The 16,749-nt window shown below is 42.6% G+C and overlaps 1 protein-coding gene across 1 annotated transcript in view; it reads right to left on the bottom strand.

The window, feature by feature from the left end:
- Window positions 1–624: 624 nt before the first annotated feature.
- The window catches only part of ARHGEF33 (Rho guanine nucleotide exchange factor 33), a 154,169-nt gene continuing 138,044 nt past the window's right edge, over window positions 625–16,749 (bottom strand). The window contains exons 15-16 of the mRNA XM_075864428.1: window positions 15,639–15,772; window positions 625–2,731 (exon numbers count right to left, since the gene is read on the bottom strand). Of these exons, the coding sequence (XP_075720543.1) occupies window positions 2,602–2,731; window positions 15,639–15,772 (264 nt within the window). The 3' untranslated portion in view covers window positions 625–2,601. The remainder of the gene's footprint in view (window positions 2,732–15,638; window positions 15,773–16,749) is intronic.

The raw sequence follows: 16,749 nt of genomic DNA on the forward strand, positions 1-16,749 counted from the left end.
CATCTAATGTCATAGCAGGTACCAGTAGACGGGCTGTCATTGCATAACTGTTATGTCACTGGTCACTTGAACTTCACCTTCACAAGAAATGATAACCCAAGACATTTACGTCTCTCATTACTGTAACATTTTCAAAATTAAATGTCTAAATTTTTATGATGTTTGTCCATATATGTATATTCTGTATGAATGGATCTTTGCACAGTAAGTATATTGTCAGAATGCAGCAGTATTAAATATTGCACTATAATAATGCAAAGTCCAGTACATTGGAAGAGATTTACTGTTCAAATTTAGCAAGGATTCTGTCATTCATGCTGTGGGGCAAGGCATAAAATGCAACATCCTGCACCAAAATTTTGCAGCTAAAAACTGCTGTAAACTCAGCCAACCAATAGGTGGTATATGGAACGGAAAAGTGTCTAACTTGTCTAGCTGGATGCACCAAATTTATCATACAGCAATAGCCACTTTGATCGATTCGGTGCATTTCCTGACTGCCTGGTCTAAGTTTAAATGTGCCTCATTATTTTCCAGAGGCGTAGCTTCTGGGCCCCAATGCAAAATCTCTAATGACACCACCCAACCCCCCCCCCCCCCCCCCCCCGACTTACAGTAGAGGTACTGTATAGCCTTTGAGCTATGTTATAAAATTGAATATATATATATCTATCTATAGATATATATATATATACTAGTATATATTTTGCCATCCAGTAGTCCAGTATTTATCCTGGTATGACACTTATCTTAAACGGCCACAAACCCAGATTTGAACTGTGACCACAGAGGAAAGTTTCAAATGGCTCAGAGGAAAAGAAACATTTTCTGACTTCTGGAGCAATGGAATTTTAGTGTATACGTCTAATGCTTTATTTTAGCTATAGATTTGAACTATATTTGACTATGTTTAATTTTAGTGTAATAATAATAACTTTAATAATAATAAAAATATAAATAATAATAATGAAAAGAGAATGTTTGACGTCTCTGGCAGAAGAGACCCTCCTGCTACAGTGGGCCCAGCTCTTTAGCCATAGATTTCAACACCAGCGGCGTAAATAGCAAAGATCAAAATAGACCTCCCATTATGGTTAAAGTTTTTGCTACCCAGGACAAAAGGGCTTGGTGTTTGTTTCCCCCTACACACCCCTTCCACAACTCTTGGGCCAATTTCTCACTACCTTGTTTACTTTGTTCCTTTGGGGGGAGTCCTGCACAGGCTCTCGCTATCCAGCAGCAAAGGGGATAGGACCAACCAGAGCTGGGCCCCTTATCTCCAAGAGCCCCATAGCAGCATCATGGTCTGCCTCTATTCTATGTATACCTTTGTGTAATACATGTAAACATACACCGTTGAGTCACATTATTATGACCACCTCCTTCTTTCGACGCCAGCAGCGCGTAGCTCATGAAGGAAGTGATGTGGTGTGGGCAGGCTTGGTGGGTATATAAGGTGTACGATAGGCTTTTTGAACACATATCACTCGTTGTTGCCATGGGCAAAAGGAGTGATTTATCAGAGTTGCAAAATGGAGGGTTATTGGCTTTCGGGCCAAGGGTGGCTGCATTTCACAAACCGCACGGTTTGTGAACTGTTCGCATGCTGCTGTGGTGAAAATGTATCGTGAGTGGACAAATGGCACGCCTTGGAAATCAGTTTGCATTGCAATTCCCCATGGAATTTTAAAAAACTAAAATAAATGTGAATACTGCTAAACCTTTTTTGAACAATAACTATACAGAATGCAATAACTAAAAATCTTATAATCAAATTATAGGGACTAAGTCGCGATAACAAGGAATTACAACATGAAGTAAATAATGGTGAGAAATTATATTACATTCGGTAAAGTAAAAAAAAAAACTGGCACCTCCCCGATCAGCTGCTCGTACTGTGAATCGCCAATACACTTGTAGCGGCGGTTCACACTATTACAGCCGTCTCCTGTTAAAGTGAATGGAAGAAGGCTGTAATACTGTGAACCGCCGCTACAAGTGTGGTTCACAGTACGGGCAGATAAGGAATGAAGGAGAAGCAGCAGTGCTTGTACGAGTGCCACGGCCCAATCAAAACAGCTGATCGGTGTGGGTGCTGGGAGTTAGACCCCCACCGATCAGATATTGATGGCCCATCCTGAGGTTATGCCATCAATTTCTTAGGACTGGAAAACCCTTTAACAAGCAATTACCCTTTGAGACCAGGGATCATTTATAAGCAATATAATGAGACCAGGGAGCAGTAATAATAAGCATGTATATTAAAAGGTTTAGCCTCTCATTTCTGTCATTATTTTCTATAAATCAGCAGAAAAAGCAAATCACTAAGCAATAAATATAGTTTGGAAAAGTTCAGGGGCGCTGTTTTTGTCAATAGCTCTGGGCACCCACACAACGCAGTGTTGTCTTGGTATTATAACCAGGTTGGTTCTGGAGGCAGGGCAAGGGTGAGGGGTTGAGTTAAGATGGGGCTTAAATGTGAAGAATTTGCTATAAGATGTGCTTCCATGATTGAGGATCCTGAACACCGACAAGTGATTCTTGTGGTTCCCAAAAGGCAGTTAGCTAGCCACCTCTGCTATATAGAGTTACAGCTTCCTATTATACGGCTGTACCTCGGTCAAGCTCATTGATCAAAGCAGAGTGAGCTCTGAAGATATCCTGTCTGCTGGGAGACTGGTCTATGGATGACTTCTCACTCATCTTCTCTTTGTTTTCTAGTCCAGAGGACCTAAAATCTCAGAACATAGAAGAGACAGTTTGATATAATTCATCAGATTCCACCATTATTCCACTAAAACCTAATTTGAAAAAAAATATAGTGATTACTTCATTTCAATATAACCTGTCATAGCTGCTAACATAACTAGGTCCTAAAGATTTTGTAAATTGTTTTATGATGGGATAATCGTAGTAAGGCTTTGCTTCCCCCCCCGGGGCAAAAGTTCATTTAGGTTTGCCCCCGTCCCTATTAACAGCCTGTATGGAGGGTATTCTAGTATTTTAGTTGTTTCAAAGAAACCTTTCTTTATTTCAAGAATAGTTCTTTTTATTGAAAAATGTACTGTATTTAAAAAACAAAACAAAAAAAAACCCAACGTCATAGGATTAATCTGTATTTCCAAGAGACCTGGTCAGCAGCCACTGCAACATTTCCATGCAGTTTTAACAATGTAAAAAATATTAGATGTGATCTATTTTTGCATTACTTTCTCGCATCTACTCACTGGGAGTGAACTAGAATAAAGCTGGGGAGGTGTGTTAATATATTTAAAATGGTGGCACCCAATGCTCCAATGAGCGTTCTGATATTTTTTGAGATTGGCATAGATGCATACATGGGTTGATACAGTATTTCCCACAATATGAAGGTTTTCCCAATGAATTACCCATATGTATGTTTTTCATGGAAGATCAGAAGTATTCGGCTGGATTCACACGAGCATGTTCGGTCCGTAATGGGCAATGCTGCGGGACAACTGTCCCGTACTGTAATCATATTTTCAGTACGGGACAGTAGTTCCACGGAGAGGCAGGGACTCCTAGCGTCGTACATAACTATGATGCTAGGAGCCCGGCTCCCTGCAGTGTGTTCAGTCCGGGACTTGCAGCCGAAATACGTTCCGACCATTACGGACCGAACATGCTCGTGTGAATCCAGCCTGAGGGTATGTTCACACAGTAAAAGTACACGGCGTATCCGCCCTGGTCCCCGAAGGGAATTCCGTCCGAAAAACCGCACCACGTTGTGGTGCGGTTTTTCGTCTGGAATGTGTGCTGCGGAAACAGCAGGTAAAAACAACAGTCCATACTTACCCTTAGTCATGGCGATGCATCCCTCTGACGTCCTGCAGGCCGGCATCCTGGGATAAAGTTTCATCCCATGTACCGCTGAAGCCTGTGTTTGGCTGCAGCAGTCACATGGGATCAGGGGCGTATTATAATGGGGGCAGGCTGAAAGGGGGCCCAGTTCGCCCCGATTCTCCCATACCGGATGTTAAAATTACAGCCGGTTCAGATAACCGGGGTGAAGCAGGAACTTTCACCCAATTGTATCTGCGTCCTTAGGACGCGGATACAATTGTATAATTTAGCACTGGTGAGACAGAGAACTACTCGTCCCCATCCTCCCATTTGGCACTTTACTAATGACGCAGTCATCACGCCAACTGCGCCGTTACGCTGGATGACACTGCTTGGACTCTAACCAGTCCTGCGTTGCTCAAGGACGACGTGGGAACGAGGACAGTTGAGAATATTTTATTTTTTTGTTCTGTGGGCAGCGTTGGGGGCAATATCTACAGGGGGCGCTACCTACACTGGGCAATATGTACAGGGGGCATTGTGACTGGCGCTATCTACAAGGAGCATTATCTACAGAGGGCATTGTGACTGGCGTTATCTATAAGGGGGCATTGTGACTGGTGCAGGGAGGCGGCTCCTAGCAATATAGTTATCTGTGACGCTAGGTATCCCTGTCTCTCCACGGGAATACTGTCTGTACTGTAATCATGTTTTTAGTACGGGACCAGGGACAGTATTCCCATGGAGAGACAGGGACTCCTAGCGTCATAGATAACTATGATGCTAGGAGCCCGGCTCCCTGAACTATGGTTGGTCTGGGAAATACAGCAAACATACGATCCATATATTACAGACCGAACATGGACGTTTCAATAAGGCCACTTCAGAAGTGGCGGATTTGTCTCCTATTTCTGGTGTGGATTGCGCATTGAAAATTCACTACAAATGTTCACGAACATGTGCGAAATCAGCCCTTAATAATGGCCGTTTTTCCCTGCCAACTTGCACCCGTGTGGGACCAGTTTTCACGGATCCCTCATAGACTTGAGTCTGTTGAGGGATCTGTAAAAACGGACATAAATAGGACATGTTCTATTTTTTCAGGGCCCTTCACATGGTCCATTAAAACAACTGCTGTGTGAATAGCCCCATAGAAATACATGCAACCATGTGACGGCCGTTAAAAGGACGGCCGTCACACGGACATTTAACACGTTCGTCTAAATAAGCCCTAACTCATGTGAATGGGGTTTTCAAAACCCCATGCAAATGCAGCAGAAAAAAATCTTCATGGAATTTCGGACGTGGTGCTGATTTTTAAATCAGCAGCATGCCTATTATGTTGCAGAATTGGGATGTATTTTACCCTTTAGGATATGTTCACACACAAACACAAAAACGCCTCAAAATACGGAGCTGTTTTCAAGGGAAAACAGCTCCTGATTTTCAGAAGTTTTTTATGTCATTTGTGATTTTTTTTTGCTGCGTCATTCGCAGCGTTTTTTACGGCGTTTTTTGGAGCTGTTTTCTATAGAGTCTATGAAAAACGGCTCCAAAAACGTTCCAAGAAGTGACAGGCACTTCTTTTTCGCGGCCATTTTTTTACGCGCCGTATATTGACAGCGACGCGTAAAATTAAGCATCGTGGGAACAGAACACCGTAAATCCCATTGCAAGCAATGGGCAGATGTGTGTAGGCGTAATGGAGCCGTGTTTCAGGCGTAATTGGAGGCGTAAAACGCCCGAAATACGTCTGAAAACACTGCGTGTGAACATACCCTTACAATGCAAAGGGTTAATTTGCTTCAAATCCCTAGCAAAATCTGTAAGGCCCCATGCACACGGCTGAGCCCGTAATCACGGCCCGCGTTTGCAAAAGAACGGACATGTTCCATCATTTTCTGAACATTTCTACAGTACGGACACCCATCCGTAGCGATAATAGAACTGAATGGGTCCGATAACTGAGGACCGTATTACGGTGTCAGGGATCATTACCATGTATATTGTTTGCAAAAATATTATCCTTGCATATATATATATATATATATATATATATCGGTATATTACAAAAAGAAATCGAATCTATGGAACAATGGAGGCTGTATGAGGGGCACGCCTATGGAAGACACCGCCCCTGGAATGCAAGAGGAGTGTACAGATGGACTTACAGCTGAATAGAGCCAATGGGGCTTAAGCACGTCCCACATCTCTAGGGAGGAAAACTTTTGTGTTTCTTTGTTCAATAAATAGTTCAGTTCACTTCCTACTTCACTGAGGGAGAATCTGTACCAACTTGTCTCCTGGTATATCTCTTCCATGCATGCCCTCAGTTTCCAATTTACAGAGGTGGTTATTCGGTGTGGAATAACAGGGAGAAGGAAGTTTTGCCCTGACAATTGGTGCCCAATGTGGGGCCACACTCGAGGGGATCTCGGAATCCGGACAACCGACAATCACAGGGTGAAACAGACGACCCAGGACCGCCCACTGAAGGAGCCTGATCACCGCCACAATAACACGGTAAGTCAGTTGATTTTATAAATCTTCGACTTATCTGTGTTAGTGGACGGTCTTGTGGAAATCTGTAGAACCCTGGTTGGTTGCCTGGATTAGCTCAGGCGACAGGGGCGACATCCCCGCTGTGTGGTCACGTACCCGTAAGAAATTAGTCGCGCCCGACTAACCATCCTCTGGGTAATTAGGGACTAGATAGAAAATATAACCTGTCTTATACAGGGGCACGCGGGCACAATAATGTGCGACAAGTCGTGGATAGTATTATAACCTGTCTTATACAGGCGCCACCGGGGTGTAAAAACTGATAACTCGTGGGTAGTATTATAACCTGTCTTATACGCGGGTATGCGGGCACATGTGTGATAAGTCGTGTGATAAGTCGTGGGACAGGTGCACGCGGGGTGTGTAACGCACTGATAAGTCGTGTGATAAGTCGTAGGTAATATATTGGCCAGACCAGAGGGTTGCAGGCCAAAAGTTGTTATATAAATTACGTGAAGGATATAGAAGGTTAGAATGGATGGTTTACGGTCCATATTCAAATCATCAGGATCACCCGTACCCGGACGATCCTATTCGTATGATTTGGTGAAGCGAAGGGAAGTTAGGAATAAGAAAGTAATTGTATTATGTTATGTATTAGAAACCACAGGACCAGCCGCCGCCCTGTAATGGCGGCAGTCCCTCATGTTGGGTGTGTCCTCATTGTGGGCAGCAAAACCCTCCTCACAGCTGAGCAATGTGCTTCCTGTGGGAGAGGCTGCCCCCCACCCCCTGATGAGGTCACGCCCGGCCCAATCAACTCAGTATGAAATGATAGTCTTGTTAATTTTGTCATTTCCCTCAGTAAAGAGTTGCCAGTAACACATGCTGTAGTGTTTTCTTCTATTCTAGCTTCCGTCCCGGGGCTGCAGGAAGCTGTGCACTGGTGAAAAGACACGTCATCATAATATAGAGATAGTGGCCGACAGATTGGACACTGTTACAGATGTGTGACTCTTGGAGGTTCATTGTATGGGAGAATTTTTGCCGGCATTGAAATTGTTAAGATTGTGAGAACAGAAGCTGTGAGGAGTGAGTGTGTGACCCCCTCCTGTAGAATTTGATGTAACGTGTGTGATAGATTGTGTGGGGGAGGGGGGCTGTGTGATGTGTGCAGTGTGAAAAGCAGACTGGTGTGAGCTTGTATATAGGGCGTGGACTGATGAGACAAGTGATTACAATATTGCACTGCTTTTAGATCTATATTGTATGCTTTTATTTTTAACAGCAGTAATGTCTAAAAAAAATTATTTGTGTTTTGTGTATGGGGTTAAAATCAGTTTCTTTCTGTGTAAAGGAAAGTTTCTTATCTTTGCGCATGCGCTGTTGTCCAGTAACTTCACCAAGCGAGGAAAATATTACAGACCGCTGGATATGTCTGCAAAAAGATATAACAGTTACGCTGCATATTTATGTGTTATGATGTGATAAGATTTAATGTGTTTTGATGTTAATTCAAATGAATTAAAATACAGATATTGTGAGACACGGGGTCTTGAAAATGTGTGTGCCCCCACTGTTCCCTATTCTTGTATATAGTTTATTGGTTTGCAGTAATTAATATTACCAGATATTATTTTCCGTTTTATTGAATAACTAATTACAATTGTTTTGTTTTTGTTTTCACACATGAGCCGCGTGCTATAGTGCGGCCTAAATGTTATTTTGGGAGATGTTTTACAGGTAAATGGTTGCAAGTCATTTTAAAGATAAAATTTATTTTTGTCAGGAGAGAGTCATTTTTGTTCCAGGCTGTTGTGTATTACAGGGGGTTAAACTAGTGCCCCCCAGATAGAGTGCCTGTCCTTATTATGTTGAGATGTAGTCTTGAACTCTGCTACATTACTTTCACAGAGTCAACAAAGGGGGAAATGGTGAAGGGACTGATCAGGTACAATTTTGGTTTGTTTTGAATTAATGAATTTGGTTCCAGGAGATCTACAAAATGTGTAAGAGACCCCAATGAGTAATCCACATTAAATGTGTATAAGAGTAACCTAAATGTTGAGGTATTTTTTTTTCTGTGTAGATCCTTCCAGAACAGTAAATATGGCACTGGGTATGCTGTGCTGTAGTCTCCACCCAATATGAGGTATTGTGTAAGAGACCATCCCCCTCCAGCAAATTTACACAAGAGGCCGAGGTCACTCATAGATGAGTCTTTACAGATTTAGTAGGGAAGGAGGTGAAAATTATCTGAACATTGTTAATTTTATGTAAAGATTTTTGTAATTTTTATTTGTTTTTGTATTAATCACGTATTTACAGAACCTGATAAAAGTGAGATTCTCAAAGTGTTCTGGATTATCAGATGAGTGTGGAGAAGTGTATAATATTTGTTTTTATTTTTGAGAATGAAGACGCCACCCCTTTGAAATGTTCTATCTATATGTGACATGGGTTTTTAATGTAAATTTGTAATGTAGAAATACTTGATCATATACAGTATGTACAAGACAGGATATGAGGCACCAGGTAAATTATCCAGAAACCACTCTCACCTTCTCATTCATCTCAAGGAGCGGAGTTGGAGGTGCTCGCTGAGGCTGTCAGAAGGTAAGACGGCCAACATTTACACTGACTCTAGGTACGCTTTTGGCATCGCCCACAATTATGGGCCCATTGGTAGTAGGAACTTTATTGGATCATCGGGTAAGCCAATTGAGAGAGCAAGGGAAGACAGACCTGACAACAAGAGTATGTGCGGCCAGGTGTCAGTAAATTGGCTTGTCCCTGGATACAATAATGCCACCACTAGGTTTGTAGCAGCCGGCATGATGTGCGCACGGCATGACATAGGTAAAACAGCAAAGGTACCTGTGAAAAGTGCAGCCCGGCCAGATTACCCGTCCCAGCGACTGCAGAACATACAACTACCCGAGGTAGAAGTGTATGACAATGTGATCGTATGTGTAGACCTGTTCTCAGGGTGGCCTGAAGCCCGGCCGGTATCTTCCCCACTGCAGACGTTGTGTGTAGTGACAGGGGAACAGTGTTATCCCAAGTATTGACCTGGTGTTTGTACAATGATAAGATGTCAGCAGTTCTCCAGATGTTGTCCCAAAGTTAGTTTAATAACGATATTCAAAAAGTGTTGTGGGAATATTAAATACTGAGGTTAAGTTTTATGTAAACTTCTGGACCAGCCTTAGCATTGGACTATTGGAGGCATGCGTAAGTATTATGTTTGTGTAAATGATAACTTCTCAGTGCAAGTAGATTCCCATTTGAAAATATTTTTGTTGTGAAAGGAAAATTTTAGAGCAGAGAATTCTGTGCAGTGTATATGTGTATGTATAGATATAAAGAGAAGAAGAATCAGTTTGTATGTATCAGTTTTAGTTACTGCCCAGTGTGAATGTTTAACATAATATCTGATTAAGATCAATTACTGATTATGCGATGGAAAGCTTGTTCTCCACAGGAAGTCTCCAACTGGGAGCGGAAGGCGTGAGAACCAGATTCCAACAGAATGTGGACGGATAAAGGCAGGTAAACTGGTAGCACTCTTGATGGCACTTGCATTGATGGTGTATGACCTCACATATGCCCCAAGACTGCAAGGATCCATGTGGTAAGATCTAATTGGTATGTCCCAGGCTTTACAGCTGTTGCTGCTAAATTCTGTTAGAGCTGTTTGATTTGCCTACAGAACAGTCCTGGCAGACCGGTGCCAACCTTATCATACCCGCCTCCCACGAAGAGAACCGACCTTGGGAGGCCTTCCCAGGTGAAACAAATGAGAGTAGGGGGAGAAAAATTGGTTTGAGACACTTGTCGGATAAACATGTGGAATCTGTGTATATTTCTGTGAATAGGAGCTGTTCCAGGTAATCAGCTGAGAATAAGGTATAAATCCTGCTGGAAAGTGTGACACCAAGTTCAAATACAATGTACCCAGTAATTACACATCTTCTAGGTGCCCTGTCCAGTGGAACAGAGAAGTTTTTCTTACATAAAGGTGTTTGTTTGATGTGGTTTAAGGGCCTGACATTGTTATTGTATGTACTTAGAACAACGTTTATAGTGTATGCGGATGATGTTATCACCAGATTAGTATTTATTTTAACAATTGACAAGGTTTGGGTCCCCAGCAAGTGCCAGTAAACATGAACTAAAAGACTTTTATTATGATGAACTCCATCACTGAGATGCGGCAGGCGCAGCCTGAGCCAGTACAATGCGTTTATCATGAACCGACGGCAGTGTCACAATTCTAAGCAGCCGCCCAGACAAGTAACTTACCGGAGGAAGAGGATAGATGTGGAGGGTTTGTGGTAGTCACAATAAAACTCCACTACTCCGTCTACGTGGGATCTCACCCCAGGCTCACAGCATGAGGTGCTATGTACAGCCCGGTGACGTATACTAAAAGAGACGGTGTCTGACAGATGAGAAGGACCAAACCAAGTCCTGATGACATCAGCAAAGATCAAAGTAAAGACCAAAGACCTGAGTGAATCCGTCAGCAGTATCAAGTGTTTTAATAAGTAAGTGACCAGGTGGAGGATAATAATAAATCCCCCCCACTGGACACCACTGTGCAGTCTGACTCGACAGAAGACAGGAGAGGAAGAGGACGATGATGTACAGGACTGACAATGAACTGATGGGGCCCAATTGTTTATATTGTCTGAGGTTTATAATTATAATGTGTGTAAATATGCCACGGTACTGCAAATTACAATCTGAGGAGTTTTATGTGGAGGTGTGAGGTGAAGGTCACTGGTTGTTGTCACTCATATGTAAGAAGCACATGGCAGCAATGAGAGCCCGGAGGTTATGTTACCCGGGTGTCTTTAGGTTTGGGGAAGATGCTGCCCATGACCTGTTATATCTGCAGGGGTAAAAGTACCATTAGGACAGTAAGTGACAGTGTGACAATTATTACCATTAATAAAAATGTAGACTGGATTAATTATATATATTACAACCAGCAGCGGTTTGTAGATTATACCAAGACAACCATCCTGTGTTCTGAGGAGAATAGGGAAAGTCAGGACCACTCCGAAACCTTGGAAGTCCAGGTACAAAGGGGGGTTACTCATAAGGAAGTAGCTCGTCTCAAGCTGGTGAAGAAATCCAAAACCCCTACCTGCCTGGTTCGAGTGGTCAGTGGTAGGTTGCTAGGCAAGACTCAGGGATAGAGTAATAATATTTTTAGGGGGGACTGTCAGGGATCATTAGCCTGTATATTGTTTGCAAAAATATTATCCTTACATATATATATATATATATATATATATATATATCAGTATATTACACAAAGAAATCGAATCTATGGAACAATGGAGGCTGTATGAGGGGCACGCCTATGGAAGACACCGCCCCTGGAATGCAAGAGGGGTGTATAGATGGACTTACAGCGGAATAGAGCCAATGGGGCTTAAGCACGTCCCACATCTCTAGGGAGGAAAACTTTTGTGTTTCTTTGTTCAATAAAAAGTTCAGTTCACTTCCTACTTCACTGAGGGAGGATCTGTATCAACTTGTCTCCTGGTATATCTCTTCCATGCATGCCCTCCGTTTCCAATTTACAGAGGTGGTTATTCGGTGTGGAATAACAGGGAGAAGGAAGTTTTGCCCTGACAAGGGTCCGCAATTACGGAGAGTTTTTACGGTCATGTGCATGGGGCCTAAGGCTACATGCACACGTTGAGGAATTTGGAGCAGAAAATTTGCATGAAAACCGCAGGTAATGCTGAAGGTAAAATCCGCACCTAAGGGCTTGTCCACACAGAATGGAATTTCTGCAGAAAATTTGTGCAGCAATTCCGTTGAAAGTAGCAGACTTTCTGCTGCCGAAAAAAGGCACCGTATCCTGTGTTTTTTACTGCAGAAAATGGTGCGTATTTTGCTGTGTTTTTCTCAATGTTGGGAGATGGTGACCTCTCCTCTGAAAAACGCAGCAATTCAGTCACTTTCTGCAACAGGAATTGACCTGCTGTGGTACGAAAAATCCGCACCGCAGGTCAATTAATGGTCGGAAATTTTTACGCAGCGTGTGGATGAGATTTGTTAAATCTCATCCACTTTGCTGCTACTGTAATCTGCTGCGTTATTTTCCGTCTGCAATATCGGACTGAAAAACCCAACATGTGGACAAGCCCTAAGGGTATGTGCACACACACTAATTACGTCCGTAATTTACGGACGTATTTCGGCCGCAAGTACCGGACCGAACACAGTGCAGGGAGCCGGGCTCCTAGCATCATACTTATGTACGATGCTAGGAGTCCCTGCCTCGCTGCAGGACAACTGTCCCGTACTGTAATCATGTTTTCAGTACGGGACAGTTGTCCTGCAGCGAGGCATGGACTCCTAGCATCGTACATAAGTATGATGCTAGGAGCCCGGCTCCCTGCACTGTGTTCGGTCCGGTACTTGCGGCCGAAATACATCCGTCAATTACGGACGTAATTAGTGTGTGTGCACATACCCTAAGGGTATGTTCACACGGCCTATTTACGGACGTAATTCGGGCGTTTTTGCCCCGAATTACGTCTGAAAATAGCGCCTCAATAGCGCTGACAAACATCTGCCCATTGAAAGCAATGGGCAGACGTTTGTCTGTTCACACGAGGCGTAAATTTACGCGCCGCTGTCAAATGACGGCGCGTAAATAGACGCCCGCGTCAAAGAAGTGACCTGTCACTTCTTTGGCCGTAATTGGAGCCGTTATTCATTGACTCCAATGAATAGCAGCGCTAATTACGGCCGTAATGTACGCGGCGTTCAAGCGCCTGCACATGCCGTTACGGCTGAAATTACGGGATGTTTTCAGGCTGAAACATCCCCGTAATTTCAGCCGTAACGGACGCCCTCCTGTGAACATACCCTAATAGAGCATTCTTAGGTGCGGTTTTTACATTTTGATGTGGAATAGAGTAGGTTCAGGTTTTATGCTGTGGAAATTTTTTTTTATTTTTTTTTTAACTGGTCAGATACAATTTGCAAGCGGAAACGCAAGATAAATTGACATGCTGCGGATTTTAAAATATGCACCGCAGGTCTATTTATATGCAAAAAAAATCTGCAACGTGTAGATGAGATTTCTTAAGATCTCACTTACTTTGCTGGTACTGTATTAACGCTGCGGATTTGCCGCACGAAAATACTTGCGGCAAATCCAGACGTAATACGCATCGTGTGCATTTGGCCTCATTTTTTTAAACTAACCCTAAGGGGGCCTCACGTGTTGGAATTGATATGGATTTCAATGACAATCTGCCTCCCAGTTCACATGCTACGAAAAATTTTCCACGTGTATTTTTGTCCGCACCATGGAAAAAAATCCAGCACAGGAATAAGTAGCATGCTACTTATTTTACAGGGAAAAGCTGAGGATAAGCCCCTTTGAATGACAATGGGACTAGTTTTCGTGCAGATCTGCTACACACTTGTGCGGCAGAAATCCAAGGGTAAGCCTCTGATTTTTGCTGCATAAAAACACATTGGACTTTAATGGCAATGTAAGAAAGTTAGTGCTCCTTATATCCTCACAAGTGCTTCACCCTCTCTTAAAGTCCCCTTCACATTGTATTATTTCCCTATGTTTATCGTAGAGAAAATCTCCGAACGTACACTATAAACAACGTAAACAAAAATTCATAGGCTCTATTATGTCCCTTTAGCCTTCATCGGACTGGTATACGTCGGTATACCTTATTTTTGAAGGACGGAATAGCATAGTAGACTATGGTATTCCATCCTGAGAGATCCTGCAAACAACCGTATGCCACTCCTGACATTAGTATGTGGACAGTGATGTCAGGAGCTTCCCAATGCTGGAGTCCCCAGACAGAGCATCACAAGTGCTCTGCTTGTGGACTTTGTCCCTGGGAAAGCTCCTGACATCACTGTCCATATATGTAAAGTGACGTCAGGGGATTCTCCAGGGCCGGAATCCCTGGCTAGAGCGTTGCCGACTCTCTGGCTGTGTACTCAGGCTTTGCAAAGATTCTGACGTCACTTTACGTACATGGACATCAGGAACAGTGCCAGAGTCCCTGGGCAGAGTGCATTTATGGACAGTGACTTCAGGATTTTCCCCATGGCCATTTCCCGGGCGACGTATCCCACGTATGCCATACAGTGGGATACGTTTTGGCTAAATAGAACAAAATCCAGGGCATTAACTGGTTACTGTCTGCTCCATGGTTTCATTCACTGTAATTGACATCAGCACCAAAATCAGTTGGTGCATATAACAAACGTGAGCGCCACACTTTCCGTTGCCCAACCCATGTAATTGAGGGGGGGGCGCAGACAACTTGGCTGTATGAGGCCCAGAAATTCCTCATGCCGGCCAGGCTGTATATATATACTGAGCTTGGTGCTTGCACTGTATATATGTACTGAGCTTGGTTCTGGAGTTATATATATGTACTGATCTTCGTTCTGGCACTGTATTTACGTACTGAGCTTGGTTCTGGGGCTGTATATATTTACTTATTATCTTAAGGTAAAATAAGATGTTTTTTTCCAATTCACCCATTATATGGTACTTTAAATGATGGCAATAAAAACGACAGCTCCTCCCGCAAAAAATAATCCTTCACACTCCACTCCATTGCCGTAAAAATAAAACAGTTATGGCTCTAGGAAGGCGGCAAGTGAAAATGAAAAATTAAAAAATGGCTTGGACTTTAAGGGTATATGCACACGCTCACTAAAAAACATCTGAAAATACAGACCTGTAGGCCCGGCTCGACGCAGAAGCATAGAGATCTGGGTAAGTATAGTCTTTTTTTTTCTGTGTTGTGATTTTTGGAGTGAAATAGCAGTTTTTCCGCCGCTAAAATCGAAACATCTGACATTTGTTGCGGGTTTTACCTACCCATAGAATTTAATGAGGAAAACACGCAACAAAAAAACATAAATTGACATGCTGCGGATTAAAAAACTGCATCGCAAATTCATTTATCAACGGTTATTCGGCAGGTTTTTTACACAGCGCGTGGATGAGATTTGTTCAAACCTCATCCACTTTGCTGCTACTATATTATGCTGCGGATTTTCCGCAATGAAATCTGTTGCAGAAAATCCGTAGTGTTACGTAAGCTACGGGTGGACTTAGCCTTCCTGTGACAATACTGCAATGGTTTATATTTTGTTGCAATGGTGGATAAAGATGTGTAACTTAGAACTGTTTTACATAAAACTGTGCTACTCAGCTAATATTCAACTAACATGTCTCTGTGTTATTCAGCAAATATTCAGGACATTCTTTATATTTCCAATTGGAGATACAAAGCCTTGGCTGTACTCACTTCTTTTTAAACAGTTTGCGGAATGAACTTCGAAAGCCTCCTTTTTGATCTGATCTGGGATGATGATCACTGAAAGATGTTTGCTCTGTTTCGTCCTTCTGGTAGAACCTTGCATTTCCATCCATGTGGATATCCTTAAAAAAAAGAAAAAAAAAAGGTAAGAAAACAGACTTAGTTGTTAACTTTTCAGGTTTGTAACTTCAGTTCTGGTAACATAAATTAAAATGTCGCGCTACTATTAAATGGACATCATTTGTACAGACCTTAACACTTTAATTTAGCACCAGATTTTGATTTATTTTTGCATTGAAATGTATTGTCTAGGATTAGAAAATAAAGTGCTTTTCTTTCTTTTTTTTTATATAATATATACATATGTATATATATATTTTTCCAGAAACAGTGCTACTCCTGTCTATGGGCTGTGCCTAGTATTGCAGCTCAGTCCAGTTTAAATTAATAGGGCTGAGCTGAACATGGACAAGAGTAGTGCTGTTTCTGGACTGTAAGGCCCTATGCACACGACTGTTAAAAAAATCTCTGTAATTGCGGACCGTAATATGGTCCGCATTTACAGACCCATTTAGTTCTATTGGCCGCGGACACGGTTCCGTATCACTACGGATAGGTGTCCGTGCCGTAGGACTGCACTGCAAAAGATAGAACATGTCCTATCTTTTGCGTTTTACGGGCCGTGCTCCCATACTTTGTATGGGAGAACGGGCCGAAAATGCGGGCTGCGGCACAGGGCCGTCGGCGGACGTCCGTGCCCGCAATCGCGGGCCATGATTACAGGCACAGTCATGTGCATGAGACCTTAACCAAAACCCTGTAAAAAAATTACTAGCCCCTTTGTTACTCATCCCTACTTTATTGCGGCACACCATGTTGAATCTAAAGCTCATATATATTGTACATTACCATGACAGTGGCGCAGTTACCACAAAATTCTTACAAGAACAGTATGCAATGTGTTTTGTATAGCACATTTACAAAAATGATTATAAAATATTGAAGATTCTTAACCCATTTTGGTTATTATTCTATGGACAGTTGAGTCTATGGACAGACAGAACAAGTTCTAATGGTACAAAGTACATGAAGCAGTGAT

Source organism: Rhinoderma darwinii, chromosome 4 (assembly GCF_050947455.1).
Source record: "Rhinoderma darwinii isolate aRhiDar2 chromosome 4, aRhiDar2.hap1, whole genome shotgun sequence".
Classification (NCBI taxonomy): Eukaryota; Metazoa; Chordata; class Amphibia; order Anura; family Rhinodermatidae; genus Rhinoderma; species Rhinoderma darwinii.